Source organism: Delphinus delphis, chromosome 4 (genome assembly GCF_949987515.2).
Source record: "Delphinus delphis chromosome 4, mDelDel1.2, whole genome shotgun sequence".
In the NCBI taxonomy this organism is placed as follows: Eukaryota; Metazoa; Chordata; class Mammalia; order Artiodactyla; family Delphinidae; genus Delphinus; species Delphinus delphis.
Genome location: NC_082686.1, coordinates 12,167,136 through 12,186,347, shown reverse-complemented (window position 1 = coordinate 12,186,347; position 19,212 = coordinate 12,167,136). Strand labels below are relative to the sequence as shown.

Genomic DNA, 19,212 nt, shown 5'->3' with positions numbered 1-19,212 from the left:
ACACCACTGATCAGAGGCGACAAGTGGCTAGTCCCAGACTCCATGGGGACCACTGACATAGTTTGACCCACACAGTGGTTTTTAAAGCAACAAACAAAAAAGCAGAATAATGTGCCAACGTTTACAAATCACCTGGAGTTCCTAATTCCCTTGAAGGATCAGATCTGGCCCTGCTGTATTGTCCCATGGCAGTGACACTCAGCCAGCTTGCACTGCTGTGGACCCTTCAGGTGGATGTGCCTGCTCAGCTCGCCACAATCCCCACCGCTCCCTATTGTCCTCCCAACCCTGTGACTGAGCGCCAGATGCCATGTTTCCCCATGTATATGCCTATTTGTCCTCTGTCAGCACAACCTGAACCGCATTTCAGTCTAGAAACCTGGCAACCTCAGGCTTGATTTATAACTTAATTAGCTTTCCTCCTCTATTGATTTAAGTCCCATTGACCCACAATTATTTCTTATAAGAATCACTTAAAACACATGTGAAAGGGCTCTGAAACTATTAAAAGCCACCAAATGGAAGATATGCACATTAAGATGCTCATAATGTCTAACATCAGTTAAGTTTATACTTTATTAATAAAAATCTATTAAAATTCAATTTGCTACATTTTCAGTAACTAATGATAGTAAATATATTTATTATTAATCTTTTCACTTGTATCCTTCTTGCCATTCTTTCTCCCTCTTTTTTTCTTCTTTGTCTTTTTCCATCACTTTAATCTTACCTCTCAAATACAATGTCAGTAATGAGGTCATTACATTTTTCTATTAAAATTCATATTTTGGTCTTAGTTTTGGCCTAATTTAAACACTGACATTATAGATGCATGCTAATTAGCCCTAATGGCCAAATCCCCCACCAATTACGCAAATGTAGACATTTCAGGTTATTTCAGTCACCCTGTGTTAAGGTTAAGAGAAAAATGTGATGAATGTGATATAAAGTCATCAATTCCAAGACAGCCTGTCATTTCATAATAGAACTATTTCTTATTATGATATCATAAATTCAGTAATGTTTCAAATTCTTTGCACTCTGAATTTAGACATTTATACCATAATTGCCACAGATTCTTTATATTCCACTTTAATGGTAAGTTGGGTCTCTGGGAGAGAAGATTTTCTTCGTACAATGATGAGTCAGTTTAATTAATTAATTTTTAAATGTATTTATTTATTTATTTTTTGGCTGTGCCACATGGCTTGCAGGATCCTACTTCCCCAACCAGGGATTGAACCCGGGCCCTCAGGCGTGAGACTGCGGCATCCTGACCTGGACCACCAGGGAATCCCCAAGTCAATTTAATTAAAAAAGAAATGTGTTAGTTCCTTGTATCAATGCACATAAAACCATTTTGTGTTAACCCCATCATACAAAGTATCTTGACTTTCGTTAAGTTCTTTCGTTAATTATTAGTTATTATCTATTAGTAATCTGGGCATATTTACCCATGGGAGTAATGTTATAAGGGACTGTTACATTCCCAGGCTAGTCCCTAGTGTAGTCAAACATAGTTCTCCTAGTATTAATCTAAGTTCCGATTTCTGGAGCAGGAGAAGGAGGTGGGGGATGAAGACAATGAGAGGAGAAAGGGGGAAGTGGTACAGCGGGGCCGACGATAGTAGGCAAGACAAGAGAGGGACATGAAGGGCTAGAAGAGGAAAACTTTCCCTGGGTTTAGGCCTTGCTCTAAGGAAAAAACCCAATGCACTTGGCCTTTGTGACTTCCAATTTTGATTTCTGTATCCCTTCCTCAGGACCCTAGTGTCCTCATTCAGTCCTAAGGTCCCACCCTATCCTCCAAGCTTCAAACCTCCCTCACTAAACACACTCACAAGATTCCCTTTTCTCAATGTGAATATTCTTAACAAGATATTTGGAAAATACCAGTCTAAGAGAGCCTAATCATTCTGTGGCAATCACAGTCTCAAAATGCTGAAGTCTATCATTCTCTACTTAGGGGAATTCCAACCTATCTAACAAAATGAAGCAAAAAAAAAAAAAAAAAATTAAGGCAATGTTTTGAAGGAAGGCGCCTTTCTTGGGGGTCACCCCCTCTGCTGAGCTCCACTAAGCAGTTCCTGGGGTGCACTGGTCTCTCCATTTCTGATCTGACATTTCTCCACCTGCCCCCAGTAGCAAGGACCTAGCCTCTAGTTGGCCCTCAAGGCTCGTTTCTGGACTGAATCAAGTAGGTTTTTTGGCTCTTTTTATTTTGTTTTACCATGGATGGGCATGGGCAGAGCAGAGGGGGCCGGCAGAATGGGGGCTGGGGGTGAAGTGAAGTTGAGGATAGGAATACCCATGACCTTGTTCACAGATTCCTTGTTGAAATGATCCATAATGTGCCCAAGGTCCCAAAGGTTGGACACAGCTACAATGTTAGTAAATGAATGTGACAACATAGCTTTTGTTGCTTAGAACTGGGAAGGTTTTAAAGTAGGAAAAGTAGGGGAAGTTGCTGGCCATGCTGGCAGAGTTTGCAATACTGTATGATTTTAAGGATGACTCCCTGTTGAAAAGTGCCATGTCTAAGAAGGAGATATACATACAGGTTTGCCAGCTTTGGTGTAACAACATGGGCTTCTCTCTGGATTCTCTCTCCCCACCATCGTGGATGAGTAAACTCTGCTCTGGGGAGGGATGCTTGGCCTCGGTGCTGATGCGAAGCCTCTTCAGACCGCAAATAGCCAGGTACTCAGTGGGGAGAACGTTGGCACTGCACAGAGAAAGCTTCAGGTCCCGGACCAGCGTGAAGTTCAACAGGGGTCCCAGTGCAGATGTGTCTGTGAACCAGATGGTCAGATGGTCATTGTAGCTGGTTTGCTCGACTGCAAAAGGCAGGACGGTTTTACAGCTGCACATCAGGTTGGCCAAACTGTAGTCACAGTCCCGGATGTCTGCAGAGCAGCTGCACTTCCGAATTGTGTTTTCCTTCGTGAAAATTAGCGTGCCGTTCTTCTGAGCTCTCGCGAAGCAGCCAAGTGCAAAGACGCCCAGTGCACCGAGCACAAGGAGGCTGCACCCAGAGGGTGGTACCATTCTTGTCTCAGGGTGGGCCAGCGAGCTTCCCCTTCATGAGCCGATTCACTGGAACTCACCTGAAAGAAAACGTGCAGCTCTGCGATCACAGCCTCTCATTAGAAACGTGCAGCTTCCGGAAAAGGAGCCCCCTACATAACCCGACTTAAACTTTCTCTCTTGCAGTTTCTAGCAAAGGCAGGTAATGCTAGGAGCCCAAGTGCAGGCAACGCTCTTTTCTCAGAACCTCCTGGGAGGCCTCAGCCAGTCCCATGAACTCTGCCCACCTGAGGGGTAAAACTCCCCGTGGTGTCTGTTGGCAGTGAGACTAACATGTCAACAAGTAAGCAAGAGCAGATGCCGGACAGGAGACCTACCGCAGCCTGTCTGTGGGCAGGGATTTGGAGTGTTCTAAGCGCGTACTTCCAAACTTCCTCCAAACTTCCCGTTGCCAGTACTGAATACCTGACTACTCTCTAAACAGGCACATATCCCCACCCCCCCTCAATATCTGACTTCCTGGTATTCAGGAGACAAACAGTTCCTTGTCGGAATCAGCTACCCAAGTGCTACCTGTTAACACAGCATGAATACCGGTGAAACATTTAGTTAATGGTAAACTTCAATTTCTAACTAGACAAACATGCTCCCCTCGATCATATTAATCTGTTTGTAGGACCATTCATACTTTTCCTGGTCTCCTAGTCCAGAATTAGAATCCACTTTAACTGTGTTACTCGACAATGAAAAGATTAATCACACACCAGTTAATCACAATGATCCTGATTTATCTACTCCTTTCCCCGAACAAATTTTATAAATTGACTTTATTAAATAACTTACTATAGGGCTCCAAAAGGAAGCAATGTATAAGCACTGTTAAATGACCTAAATAAGGTAAGAATGCTTGTTTAATTTAAAGAGCAACCCTGATGTCCAATTTGGGGGGAAATGCCCTACAGTGCCTGGCGTATAATAGACGTGTGGTCTTCTTTTATGGTGTGATTGGAATAAGACATTATGAAATAGGGCACCAGATTTCAGTTTTGCAAAACTAAGGAAATTTCTCCTGAGTTAGCTGATGACTGAACAGACAGACCAAACAATACAGTTCAGTGCATCTATACATACGGTGGTAGGCATGGCAAGATACTGGGGATAAGACCTCTGAGTAGGAGAGTCCAGAGCGAGTGATGGCCCCCTGCAGGAAGCGTGGTAAGGAAGGACTGATGGAAGGTCACTCCAGGGAGTTACACATGTGTCCAAAGAGGATGGTGACAGCAGGAAAGAAGCTAGGCAGACCTGCATTCCTCAGGGAGTAAGATGAGGCTACAAGATGGCAGAGTAAGTCAATGTGAAATCTAAGGTGGGGGGCAGAGCTAAAAACGCTGGGGTCAGGTACACAGGCAGACAGCACAAGTCCATCAACAGGTTGGTGGCGTGAGTGCTGGGAGATTAAAAATCAGCTCAGTCAAGTAAACGTGAATGGATGGTAAGACATTGGCTCACAGCAATCCTAATACATTCATTCATTCAACAAATGCCCGTTGGGAGTTTACTAGGTGGCAGGCGCTTTGCTAGCCCAGGGGATACAGCCCAGAATAAGACAATGAGCTTATGTTCTAAAGGACTTGATTCTGCTTCCAGAGCCCAAGGTGGGTCAGGCCTACGTGTGAGGACCAGAGGCTATGAGAGTAGGGAAGGGAAAGGAGGCAAAGGCAGGAGTCAGGTAAGGCCAAGCAGAAGAAACAAAAATGGGCAAGAGCCGGACCCTGCCCCAAGGGCTCATCTGCAAAAGAGGAAGACCAGGAAGGCTGAACCGAGAAAGCTCTCCTGAATGTACACACAAATATAGGATCATAGGAGAGGGGTAGGCTAAAATCCAGTCGGGAGACTGGATAAGGCGTCTGATAGTGTTTGTGTTTATCTTGAAGTTGGCACAGGGTTTTCTTCTTTTTTTTTTTTTAAGTATAAGTAGTGTTTTTATTCTTTCTAAAAATGGATTTTTCAAATAGGTTTTTAAATTAATTTTTATTGGAGTATAGTTGATTTACAATGTTGTGTTAGTTTCAGGTGTACAGCAAAGTGAATCAGTTATACATATACATATATCCACTCTTTTTGAGATTCTATTCCCATATGGGTCATTACAGAGTACTGAGTAGAGTTCCCTGCGCTATGCAGTAGGTTCTTATTAGTTATCTATTTTACATATAGTAGTGTGTATACGTCAATCCCAATCTCCCACTTTATCCCTCCCCCACCTTTCCCCTTGGTAACTGTAAGTTTGTTTTCTACATCCGTAACTCTATTTCTGTTTTGTAAATAGGTTCATTTGTACCATTTTTTTAGATTCCACATACGAGCGATATCCTATGATATTTGTCTTTCTGTGTCTGACTTACTTCACTCAGTATGACAATCTCTAGGTCCATGGCACAGGGTTTTCTTAAAGGATTTATTCATTAGTTCATTTTGTAGTAAAAGAAAGGGCTTTGGGAAACATGTAGATCCAGAATTCTCCCTGAACGAGAGGCTTAACAGTTTTAAATTGTGTTAGAATGTGGTGGCAAATACCCCACTTAGTAAGGAACAGTGCATAATTTACTAAATACAGATAATTTTAGATGATCACCTGTCCCAGATTCCACAGGAGGTTTCTAGGACTTCATGTCCCAGTAACCCCAGCATCCCAGAACTAGAAATGCTGTCATCGTATCAATGGCCTGCTCTGACCCCAGCCTTAGAGGGAAAGGGAAGGATGGGCATCTATACATCAGCTGGAACCTGGTGACAAGTGTCTACCTCATTCTTTTAGGTGCTGTTACCATTCAGAGGAGTGCATGGAAGAAGACAAGTGGTAAGAAGGGAAAAAGATATGGATTTCCTGGAGCTCTCCAGTGGAGCTGGAGATCCCCAAAGGGATTTGTGAGCAACTTCCTAGCAGTCAAGGCCCTGGCTGGGCCTCAGCAGTGAGGGCGCTGCCTTCCGGACATCAGGGAACTTGAAGGCCAGAACAAGGAGGCCAGATGCCTGAAGCCTCATGAAGGGTTACAGAGGGGGACAAGTATCCCTGGTAACCAATTGATGGGGTTTCCACAGAGATGCTAGTTGGACATTTTTCTCCTTCAGTTTTTTTTTTTAAATTTTTATTGGAGTATAGTTGATTTACAATGTTGTGTTAGTTTCAGGTATACAGCAAACTGAATCAGCTATACATATACATATATCCACTCTTTTTTTAGATTCTTTTCCCATATAGACCATTACAGAGTATTGAGTAGAGTTCCCTGTGCTATACAGTAGGTTCTTATTAGTTATCTATTTTATATATAGTAGTGTGTATATGTCAATCCCAAACTTCCGATTTATTCCCCCCCCCCCCCGCTTATCCCCTGGTAACCGTAAGTTTATTTTCTATATCTGTGACTCTACTTCTCTTTTGTAAATAAGTTCATCTGTAGCCTTTTTTTTAGATTCCACATATAAGTGATATCATATGATATTTGTCTTTGTCTGACTTACTTCACTCAGTATGACAATCTCTAGGTCCATCCATGTTCCTGCAAATGGCATTACTTTGTTCTTTTTTATGGCTGAGTAATGTTCCATTGTATACATGTACCACATCTTCTTTATCCACTCCTCTGTCAATGGACATTTAGGTTACTTCCATGTCCTGGCTATTGTAAATAGTGCTGCAGTGAACATTGGGGTGCATGTATCTTTTCGAATTATGGTTTTCTCCAGATACATGCCTAGGAGTGGGATTGCTGGATCATACAGTAGTTGTATTTTTAGTTTTTTAAGGCTCTCCTTCAGCTTTATCATGGATTTCTTTCTTTAGTTTTGTTGAATGTGGATTATGAACACCCTACTTTCACTATGTATCTCTTCATCTGTGGGCAAATTCCAGCCTGGCATAAGCAGAGCGAGCACAGATACATCACATTGCCCCCGCCCCTTGACCTGCTCCTGCCCATGGTAGGGGGGGCACTGTTGGGAAAGACACTCTTTTCTCTGGGGGTTGCTCAGCTTGTAGAAGGGAAATACGAATCTATCGGTAACTGCCTTGTGTCCAGAATGGGTGAGCTTGAGAATGAAGCCAACACAGAGGAAAACAGAGACAAGAAGTAGAGAGACATTCCTAACAGTCTTTTCCTCAGCGCCCAGATCAAGCCACGCCTGACATTCTTCCTTGATTTTTTTTTTGTTTTTTTTTATTTCTTCCTTGATTTTTTAAAAATATATGAGCCAAGTTGTTTTCCCTACTCAAGCCAATCTGAACTGGGATATCTATAAGAAGCGATTAAAAGTGTCTTGGTACGCTGACATTTGGCGAACTATGATTTTTCAGTCACTCGGTAAACATTTGTTGAGCGCTTGCTTTGCGCTAGGCACTGTGCTAGAAGATAAAGGTAGTAGGAGCTTCGTCAAGGGCTTATACCCCAGTCGAAGACACACTGGAACCAATGATCACACAGTAATGTGGTAATAATTCTAATAACAATTTGTATGGGATATTAAGTCTGTACCTAGGACTGCCTGGGAGTGGCTAAGTTCATAATATCTGCTTAGAGAAATATTTCTTGAGTGAGAAACATAAAAGGAAAATTACCTACGTAATTAGCATAGAGTGACCAGAATTTTTCAAATCAAAAGTAGGATAGAGAGATTGACAGGATATGAGGTTGGCAGGGGTGGCAGTGGGAAGGGGCAGTCGAGGGGTCCTGTGGGGCTGGAATCCTCTGACTTCCTCTGACAGATCATTTCTCAGCATCCCAGTTTTTTGTGGGCTCCATCATTGAGATTTGCAGACTGTGTCCTAATATAAGCCCCCTCCACACCCCTAGGGTTGGGGCATAGGGAGGGCCAGGGGCATAGGGAGGGGCAGGGGGCGTGGGTTTTATGTGTGGCCATTCTGCTTATGCCATGCTGGAGTCTGCCCACTAATGAACAAATGCACAGTGAAACTAGGGCAAAGGTTCATTCCTCCCTTACATACAGCCTAATGCCATTAAAGGGGGGTGGAGGTAGGGAGGGTGTGCTCCGCTCCACGGTCATTCAGCGACTCAGGCTTTATTTATTTATTTATTTATTTAGGCCAATTTCTAGGGCCCTCAGCTCCTCCACAGTATTTTTTTTCTTTTTTTTTTGGCCGCACTGCGCGGCATGCGGGATCTTAGTTTCCTGACCAGGGATCGAACCCGCGCACTCTGCAGGGGAAGCGGGGAGTCTTAATCACTGCACCGGCAGGGGAGTCCCCTCCACAGTATTTTCTGCCCACATTTCATGGGCCGGAACTCAGCCACATGGTACCACGTGGCTGCAAGCAGCTTGGAAATGAAGCCCAGCACTTTGCCGGGAGAGGAGAGGAGAATGTGGGTATTGGTGGGCACTAGAAGTTTCTGACGTACCTAGGTTGTGAGATACAATGAACAGTTTTATGCACCCATGACAGAAGAAGCTCAGGTGGTGTGAGTCCACCTAAACTTTTCAGGCAAGATGCTGAAAACCATGTATGGCCGTGAAATCTTTGATCATTGAATCACTGAACACGTTTAGAAACCAGAGCTCCTATTCAGACTCATTTGAAATATTTTTATATCTCAGTTGGAGAAATCCTGAGAGCAATTAATACTAGCAGCTAGCTGCATGAAAGCAAAGACTCCTGAATTGAGCAGATACAGACATCAGTTACTTCAAAACAAATTCCACACAGATTCCTTCTCAATCTAGGATTACACCCCAAATGTAGATAATGTTTATACTTGGCTCCAAAAGGAATGTTTCAAACTGGACTAGTTTTGTTTATAAGAAGGTATTACTAGTAAGGAGATATTGTGTCAGCGGGAGGATAGCCTTTGGACCATTTGCCTGAAACAGATTTGAAATGTCATGAAGAATGATGCTTTGAATTCGATAGTCTTAACACAAAAGACAAGACATAACGATTGTGGGAAAATAGAGCGACACTCTCCAAATCCTTACAGCAATCAAAAATTGAGTGATTTCAAATTTTAATTCAGATGTAAGTTGAATTTGGAATTAGAAGTGATTTGTTTTTAAGTGCAAAGACAATTAAGGGAAAGACTCAATTGAAGAAACTGGAGAAGAGAAGCAGACGCGGATAAGATGCTCCAGCAAGAAGCAGACAGTCTGAAATATAAATCTGAACGCAGCACGGGGAAGAAAGGGAGAAGAAATCCAGCGTCTGGGCATCCCAAGAAACCCACTTTGAAGCAGGACTTGCGGAGCTAAGTGAGGATGTCTCTCGCAAATGTAATCCCCAGAGTGTGTCCCTGCAAAAATCCTTAAAGATTTGGAGGTGCTGAAAATGAGAGGAATTCCTGAAAAGGAGACAATTTGGAATCTTAGGTGTACCCACAAAGTGAGACGTGTACCCATACTCTTGGAGTGTATTTTGTCAAAAGCGCACACACTGGGGCTTCCCTGGTGGCGCAGTGGTTGAGAGTCAGCCTGCCGATGCAGGGGACGCGGGTTCGTGCCCCGGTCTGGGAGGATCCCACATGCCGCGGAACGGCTGGGCCCGTGAGCCACGGCCGCTGAGCCTGCGTGTCCAGAGCCTGTGCTCCACAGCAGGAGAGGCCACAGCAGTGAGAGGCCCGCGCACCGCAAAAAGAAAAAAAAAAGGCACACACTGCCTGCTGACATGGACAGCAGTTAAGATGGCCTCGCTCACTGCTGGAGTCTAATGGGCTGCTCAAGGAACATCGCATGTACTCTGGGAACAAACAACTGGGCAACTAACTCTAAGGTGATGTGCATGGTGAGTGCTTATTAAAGACACAGACCAAGTGTTGGGCAGGGAGAAATGGGAAAGACTCCCAGAGCTGGTGCTGTGTGGACTGAGAAGAGAGGGGATGGAGTGAGGAAGCTGAGGTGCTGCATATAGAGGACTTGCTTGAGCAAAATCTCAGACTAGAGTACTTGGCCTGTCTTGGGGCCATGAGGCTGGGACTGTGCCAGCCAAGCTAAGCGGTTTGATCTCCAAACGCTTCTGATCTTCACCCCACCAATAAAACCCCTCCCCGGTAGATATAATTTTTAATTTATAAAGGTATTAGAAATACCGTAATTATACTGTACACGAAGAGTAGAATTTTAAATACTTCAGATGAAAAATAAAAGTGGAAGTTTGAGTATTGTCAGCTCTACCCCACTGGCTCGTGTACCCCCTTTGATGTACACCCCCCCTTTGGAGGCCCCTGCTAGAGGCAAAAGTGAGGCGCTGAAGGTTTGTAAGCAGGGGAGACCCGTGTAGATCTGTGCTTAAGGAAGTTCATGCAGGTGCCAGGTGGAGATTGAATTAGAGGGGCTGAGACCAGAAAACAATGAGTTCTAAGTGAGAAAATGCTTTTCTTTTGTATTTTCTTTGAAGGTTTATCTCTCTCCACTTGCTGGCTCCTTCTAACTCCAGGCTCTCCAGATAAATTTATTTCACTATCTGGAATCCTTGAGGGGGTAGAGGGCACAAGAGGGTGGGATTGAGGAGGTGGGAATGAGGTCGAGGCTCCTGCCCTGCTGTCCCCTTGCTGTGCCTTCCTCTTAATTCCTTGCTCATCCCCTCATCCACTCTTTTCAGATGCCTGGTGCTAACAGCCCACTCATACAGGGGTCTAATATCACGTGGTTTAGCCTTAGTACAGACTTAAGTAAACACATTCTTGCCCAAGGGGATTGCGCTTTAAGCCTTAACCCTACCTTGCCCCTTGTTAGAGGGATAGCGAGGGTTAAATAGAAATACAGGAGATGTGTGGGATGAGACTCCTTTCTAGGACCCAGAATTGTGTGGCCACCTGTTCTCAGGCCCAGTTCCCACTCGTTTGTGGCTGTGCAATCACCCTTCCCATGGAGGTCAGGGAGGAAATGTTGGCTACTCTGTTCTGTGGGTGAGAAGCTCGCAGAGATGCTGGATGAAGGCTTTAGGTGGAGGATCTTGAGAATGATTTCTTGAAAAAAAAAGATTTTTAGCATTTTCCTTTTCCTTGGCTCTGCTCCACAAGGGCACTGCAGGGGACAGTTTAGAGAGAAGCACTACATAAGATGATATTGGAAAGAGGAATAATGTTCTTATTGCTTAATATTTCAAAGCTCATAATGTTGAAAGCGAATTTGGGTTTCTCCCCCATGTTTTCTTACTAGGGTAAGTGTTGTCTTTTCTTTCTTCTTCACATTCCACAACGGCACACTCCCCATCCCTGGTACGAGCCACTGAATTTTCACACACCCTTCCAAGTCATTCTGAAGTCACCACCTTGTAAAGTCTCTGTCGACAAAAATCACTTCCCCTTCATCGAAGTTCATGTGATTCATCATGAGAGGCAGGAAATGGGGTTTGCTGTGATTCTGGTGGGATCAATTTCTCATTTGATTTATACAGTAAGACCTACACTATTTGCTATCATCTGATAGATTTCCTCATCTAGAAAAAGAGGAGATACAAGTTCATGTCTCCATAAGTTGGAATTTAGGCCAAATTAGCTTCAAGCATCCAATTCGGGTCTTCAGGGGACACAATTTAAAGCATTTTTGTGACTGTTAAACTCACTGAATATTTTTGGGCCAAAGAGCTTTTCTGAGTCATTTTTCTCAATATGGCATGAGAATGATAATACCTACCACACAAGGTTATAATAAGAGTAAAGCAAGGTGCATGTCATAATATATAGTCTATTAATGCTGTTCGTAAGTACTATTACTACTACTCATAAGCAACTATAATACACAGAGTACTATAGTACTATTCATAAACTACGGCATTTTGTAATGTCAGCATTATAGTGATAATAGGAATATATATATATTTGGGATATTAGAACATCCCAAAAGCCACCTTCCCCAAAATCCAAAGTAATGCTTAATTTAATGCACTGCTTGCATTGAAAATTTGAACAGAGAACAGGCTCAGCATAAAACAAAAAGATCTTCCTGTATCATTTTTTCTTGAACCTCATTTACAAATGTCCTCCTGTAAATTCTGAGGAATGCGAGGCCTTGAAATTATTAGTAAGCAAGTCTGGTAAATGGAAATAACTGTCCAATTCCCATTTCTACTCATTTCAATGTGTGTAAAATGTTTACAGAGACAGCAAAAGCATGGGATATGATCAAAACACTTTCTTTCTGGTCTTCTTCTGTGCTTGCTGGATATTGTGGTGGCTGAATAACGGCCCCTAAAGATATCCATGTCCTTATCCTTAGAACCTGTGAATATTACCTTACAAAGCAAGGAGGATTTTACATACGTGATTGAGTTAAAGACCTTGAGATGGGGAAATTATCCTGGATTATCTGGGTAGTCCCAACGAAATCACAAAGGTCCTTCTAAGAGGGATACAGGAAGAGAGAGAGAAGAAAAAGTGACAACAGAAGCAGAGACTGGAGTGATGTGGCCATAAGCCAAGGAATGCCAGCAGCCTCTAGAAGCTGGGAGAGGCAAGAAATGGATTCTCCTTTGGAGTCTCCAGAAGGATTAGCCCTGCCAGTACCTTGAATTTAGCGGAGTCAGACTGATTTTGGACCTCTGACCTCCAGAAATGTGAAAGAATAAATTTGTGTTGTTTTAAGCCACTAAGTTTGTGGGAATTTGTTAGAATGGTGATAGGAAAGGACTATGGAAATTATGAGGAAACAAAACCACCCAATCAAACCACTTTTGGATCAAGCACACTAGCTCCTCTTTATTCACAGCCCTGCAGTATTCACTAGTTGTGTCATGTGTCTTATTACTCTCACTAGACTGGATCATAAGCTCTTAGGGTAACAATGTCCTCAACTCCTTTCCATTCTTCTGTAGTAGCAAGCTCGGAGCTGTCATAGAGTAGCCGCCCTGTATTGGACCCAGCCCAGTCTGAACAGATGCATCTGGACACGTCTCATGAGTTCAGAGGGTGACCAGGTGGTTATTTGTATATATGGAATTTGTATATGTGGAATTGTTGAGAAAAAAGAAGGAAGAGTAAAGATGATGTGTGAGGGTCTGGGGCAGGAGTGGGTGGAGGGACGGGACAGCGCTTGCCTCTTCTTAACCCAGACTAATTAAAGCCTTGGGCTGAGTCCAGTAGAGTTGTAGGCAGATACTGTATGGACGGCTCTCAAGAACTCAGAGATTCGGGACACAGTGGACCCTGCCCAGGTGAGAAAGTGTGACACTGAGCAGGGGACAGAGTCATTCTCCCCACTTCTGCACTGAGGGCAGCCCAGCTCTGAAACAGCGAGGGATAAGGGGCAGATAGCATCATTTGGCCTCTCCTGGAGGACAGACTGGGATGTTCCCAGACACTGCTCTCTGGGCAACAAGTTAACAGGGAGCCCCATGGCAGTGGCATGGGGGGGCAGTCGACATCCAATGGTGGCTGGGGACAGAGGCACATGAAAGGACCGTTTGTGAATACAGGTGAGGCACTCCAGGGGACGCCAAGAAATGATTAGAGGAGACTCTATTGTGTAGACATGGGGGTGGGAAGGAGGCAAGGACCTGTATCAGGTAGATGGGAGCACAAACCAACCAGATACAAGCGATTAGTGTTAATTAAACCTTATTTGTGCCCACTGGTTGGTGAAGCCAGGATCTCTTCAAGTATCAATTGGATTACTGCTTTCAGATTAAACATAGTTAATGATAGAAATGAACTAAAGTGCTCAAAAGCGTCTAGACTAAGATAATTAAGAACTAACTGGGGACTTTCCTGGTGGTCCAGTGGTAGAGAATCTGCCTTCCAATGCAGGGGACGCAGGTTCGATCCCTGGCTGGGGAACTAAGATCCCACATGCTGCAGGGCACCTAAGCCCTCGCGCCACAGCTACTGAGTTCGTGTGCCACAACTAGAGAGAAACCCGAGCACCGCAACAAAGATCCCGCGTGCCACAACTCAGACCTGATGCAGCCAAGAAAATAAATAAATAGTTTTTAAAAATAGCTATATATATATATATATATAACTATTTTTTAAAAGAACGAACTGAAAAGCAGACGTTTTATGTTTTGAAAGCATTCAGCTTAATTGAATGTTGATTTCACCCACGAGTTTGTCTATTGGATGCTGGAACAATTGCTGCTGGTATGCTGTGTCAGTCAGATTTCTATTGTGACAGACCCCTGGTCTTCAAGTTGACCATGGTTTCCCCTGTCCTTAGCGCCTGACTCATAGAGGCACTCCGTAAATATTTATATTATCCAAATAAATCCCTATATTAGCTAAGTCAGAGAGGCATGTTATTGATCCTTTACTTCCTCTTTTACCTTTTACCTCCTGGAATTGTGGAGTGTATCATATCAAATTAGCAAGCAAAATCCATCTTCTTCTTTAGCAGGAATTTCAGCATGTGGTTCAGCCATGACAGAGGAAGTATAAGGAGATTTTGTGTACTGGTGAGAGGGTGGCAATTTAAACTCAATATCTTACGCCTTGCTTGTGAGTCTCCTTGAAGGTCATCGAATGACATCTGGCAAAAGACCCATGAGGCATCTGCAACCTCTTGTGACTTTACCAGTGAGCATCGTCTAAGTTTGCAGTTGCCTTGGAACTTTTCTGTGAATCTGATGGGGACAAAGGGTGAAACACACTCACCTAGGATAGGGACCATGAGACCCGAGTCAGGACCCCAGATCACCGTCCTTCTACCTCACTCCACGTGGCTTCCCCAGGCTTCAGGGAGGCATGAGTTGAGTTAGTATATATTGGTCTCACAGATATTTGTGGGCATCAGAAGCCATTGCCTTAATTGCTCTCCGTTGAGGGATTATAATAACCCCTGCTGCAAACTTCCCCACAATCTAACATTTAAGCATCCAGTCTTGTGAAACTAATTCAGGGAGAGCTTTGCTCAAATTACTGGGCCTGTATTATATGAGTGTGAGGTTGCCAAGGAAAATAAGTCTGAGTAATCCCTTTGCTAGGAGATGAGAAACAAAAAAATGCTGGCAGACCTTTAATATTTTAATTACCTGCTTCCAGAACAATAAAAAGGGATTCAGGCCTTCCACTTACAGTTGTACATTATTACAGCCCATAAAATACCTTAAACTATTTCCTTAAGATGTAAGCCTTAAGCTTTTTCCTTTCATCTGTATTCAACCATTAGATTTTAGACAAGTAAGAGTTAAATTTTTCCTTTAGTGGTTTTAGTTACAAGTATTGGAACCAAAGGTAATTTGAACCTTGTTGCTTTCTTGGAAGATTTTTTAGGGTTTTTATGTGCCTACAACTAAAGGTAATATGGGATCCTGGAACAGAAAAAGGACGTTAGGTATCGAAGAAAATCTGAATAAAATATAGATATTAGTTAAAATAATAATAATGTATCAATATTGATTCATTAATTGTGACAAATGTATAATACAGTAATGTAAATTGTTAATAATAGGGGAGACTGGGTGCGGGGTTTATGGGAACTCTCTGTGCTATCTTCACAACTTTTTTGTAAGTCTAAAACTATTCTAACATAAGAATTTTATTTGAAAAGAATGCCTCCTGACCTCATTGATGACTCATTGAAGGTTATTTTTGTGACAAGAGCAGAACTCTAGTGGATAATATGGGCAACACAATTTGGGCTAAACTGAATACCCATGAAATGGTGACTAGGCATGACTCCAAAGGAATCCTGTAAAGCTCCTGGGCACAGAGAAGATCCTGGCTTCCTAATGACCCTGGAGCCCAGGCAGTTCAGAAATGCAAATGAGAAGTGATCATTTTATGGGAAATGGATCAAAACTGGAATGGAAAGGCATCAGGGAATATTGTTAGAACAAGTCCTGATGGATGTGTGTGTGTGTGTGTGTGTGTGTGTGTGTGTGTATTGTCTTCTTGTGTGTGTGTGTGATGCCTCCCTCATGCTGCTTATGTTGCCCCCTGTGTCAGGAGTGTTTTCTATTTCTCTTCTGCTAAGAAACCACCCTCATCTCTTAAACTGTCTTCACATCTTTCACGGATCTTGATTGGCTAGATTCATGGATGACAGTGCTTGCCTACCTCAGACCTCTCATAGGTCCACATCAGTTAACCATAAAAGAAATTTAAAACCAAGCTTTTGCAAGCAAATCTATAATTATACTGAGAGCCCAGGGCCTGTTTTATGTTAGATTTTCTAAGCCACTCTAAGCCGGCTGTTCTTAGGGTCATTCCACTGGAATGATTGTTATCAGATTCCCAGTGACTCCCACCCCCCAAATGTGCCAAAACCAATGGTTAATGTCCTCGTCTCATTTTGCTTGACTTCTCACCAGCATTCAACATGGTTGCCAGCTCCCTCCTTCCTGAGCAAAGGCCTTTCTGTTCTTCCTTGACACCACATGCTCCTGTTTCTCTTGCCACCTCAATGCCAACTCCTTCTTAGTATCCAGCTGACGTCTGCTCGTCTTCCCTTAGTGTTGCATGCTCCTGGCTTGGCGCCTGGCTCTCTTCTCTGTGTATATGCACTCCCTTGGTGATTGCATGCTAACTCCTGGATTTCAGTATTATCTACATGCTGATGACTAACCGCTCCCACACCCTTCCCTGAGCTTCGTGCTCATGTATCCAACATCTCACTTGAATAGCTCTACCTGAATAGCTAACAGACACCTCAGACTGAACTCGTCAAATATACAACTCTTGACTCCCAAGAGAGTTCAGACCACTAGATAGAGAACAGATGTTATTGTGCTAACATTTTACTACACACACCTTTATTGCCCCTCAGCCCTGTTTAGCCCTGTTCCCAGGGCTAAACTAGCTAAATATAGAAAATGGTTGTCGATAGGAGGCAACGTACTTTCACATAAGAAATGTGGGAGTTCCATGTGTGTTGAAAAATGACTGAAATCAGGAACTACACATATTTTTCAAAGATTAATAATATTTAATAAGTGCTTCTTTTGTACCAGGTACTGTTTGAAGTATTTTACATGTTTTATTTCATTTCATCCTTACAATAATCGTAAAGGTAGATATTATGGCCCCATTTTCTTATCAGAAAATGAAGACACAGAGAGGTTAAATAGCTTGGTCAAAGTCACAGAGCCAGAAAGAAACAACTGAGATTTGAACCCAGACAGCCAAATATACTCTAAGGCATCATGGTGGAAATTACAGTTTCATTTCCCACCCCAGGGTCAAGTTCCTACTCACATGACGTTCCGTGCCTCGGATTCTATTACTAGAGTCCGTGGCCTCTAACCTCAAGTGTGCATAGAAACCTCACGCTACATGAACGGGAAATAAAAGGAATGAAGTGCGTTCTATCATGCACAAGCATCAGAACGCTTTTTTTTTTTTTAAAAAGAAATGGCTTATACATTAGATTTTAAAATAAGGACAACATTGGTTGAATGCTGCTGCTGTTAACATAGTCATGGAATGTGGGACAAAGATTCTCAGAGAGCAAGCCAGTGGGAAGTCTTAACTAAAATATGTGGCTACTGCACCCTTCTACTCAACACAGGTTCTTGTGAGAGTTTATTAACCAATGGTTGCAAACCCTTCAAGCATTTCCTGTGAATGGCTTGCTATACGTTTAGCTAATTAGATCATTGGTGCTCCAACCCCCATCTCGGCAGGTCTGGCCCCCTTAATCACACACCCCTGGAACTGTGTGCTTTGTCTCTTCTCTCCATTGACACAGAGACACGAGCCACTGGACCCTGAATTTTTTTTCTTGTTTTTTGGCTGCACTGTCTGGCTTATGAGATCTTAGTTCCCTGACCAGGGATCGAACCCGGGCCCCTGGCATTGAGAGTGCCAAGTCCTAACCACTGGACCGCCAGGGAATTCCATAAACCCTGAATTTTAAAAGTGGATCATACACTGGGTTCAAGCAATAAAAATATTGATGCGAAAAAGAAAATTGGGAAGTGTTATGTCAACTGTTGAAAAGTATTCATTTCCATAGATACTGTATTGAATCTGTTATTTTCAGAAAATGCCCAGTTTCTGTCAAAAAACATGATGAGAAATCTTTTTTTTTCCTTTCAAGCATTATGTTTAAATAATGCATTACATTGAATTGTTAGGTATAAAAATAAAAGTAAAAAACTTGCGAAATATCATCCTTTTCATTAAAAAACATTTCAAGCAAATGAGGTCTGATATTTTTGGTAGTTTTTAAGGACAGGTTTTTATAAATATTATGCACAATTCTTTTGAAACATTTCCTTTCCTCAATATACACCAACACACTTATTGCTAAAAAACTGCCCCAAAACATATTTATTAAACAATGAATATATGCAGAACTGTGTAAGGATTACTGGTTTTGATTAAAACACCCCCATCACTGTTTTACTACAGTATTTATCGTGTTTGTTTCACTTTTGAATGCAAGAACCAAGTTTTTAAAAAGTTAACCAATCCAAATGTTGATGCTCATCTAAATTTGGTTTCTTCTTGTCTTCCTATGTTTTCTTATGAATAGTGTGTGAATAAACAGTAAATATAATACCATTAGATAAAATCAGAGTGAAGAAACAATAAAAGCCAATGTTTTGAGAGTTCCTAGTTTTGCTGGTGATCACGGTAAGGAAAAGAGATATGACACAAATCTCTTTCATTTAATTGTTATTTAGCATTAAAGACCAACAGGGTAATATAGCCGTATTTTTTTGTTTGTTTTCTTTTTTTAATTTTATTTTAGCCAGATTTAAAAATAGAAACAGGAAGCTCAGATTCCACGGCGATATTTGTTATATAATATTAACCTAAGTGAGTTTATCTGTTTAGGGACTGAGAAGACCATTTCATTCTTTGCTTAATGTACTGAAAACATTTCCTTTTAAAGGCAGAATCTCAGTAAAGAGCAACTCATATGCCTGGAAGCTTAAAGGAGCGTTTCCCGGTGAAAGTGACTTATAAGTACGCGTTATATTCAGGAAATGCAAACACTACAAGAAGAAGGTGGTGCCGATGGTGATTCTTCAAACCATCCCAGCACTTTCCTGCCATGCAGCAGAAATTGTGAAGCTATTAAAAACTGTTAAGCTAGACATGCTTTTCAGAAAAGAACAGAGAAATGACTTACATCTCAGGCTCCACTGCAAGGCTGGCTCCGCCACTCCCAGATCTCTGCCTGATGCTCCACTCTGGCTTGACAGCTGCTATAATCTGCAAGTCAGGACGGACGGAATGCCTGTTCTTGCACTTGCTGTTCTTTTCCGTTTTCAGAGAGCCAGTGGCCCTGGTCGTT

General features: G+C 42.6%; 1 protein-coding gene and 1 non-coding gene across 2 annotated transcripts; both read right to left on the bottom strand.

Annotated features, from left to right (window-relative positions):
- Window positions 1-1,198: 1,198 nt before the first annotated feature.
- EPCIP (exosomal polycystin 1 interacting protein) lies at window positions 1,199-3,048 on the bottom strand. The gene has a single exon (XM_060009813.1). It carries the CDS (start codon window positions 3,046-3,048, stop codon window positions 2,389-2,391), a length of 660 nt encoding a protein of 219 aa, XP_059865796.1. The 3' UTR covers window positions 1,199-2,388.
- Window positions 3,049-17,727: 14,679 nt separating this feature from the next.
- Window positions 17,728-17,800, bottom strand: TRNAE-CUC (transfer RNA glutamic acid (anticodon CUC)). The gene has a single exon. It is a non-coding gene; the product is annotated as a tRNA-Glu (tRNA).
- Between the last annotated feature and the right edge of the window lie 1,412 nt (window positions 17,801-19,212).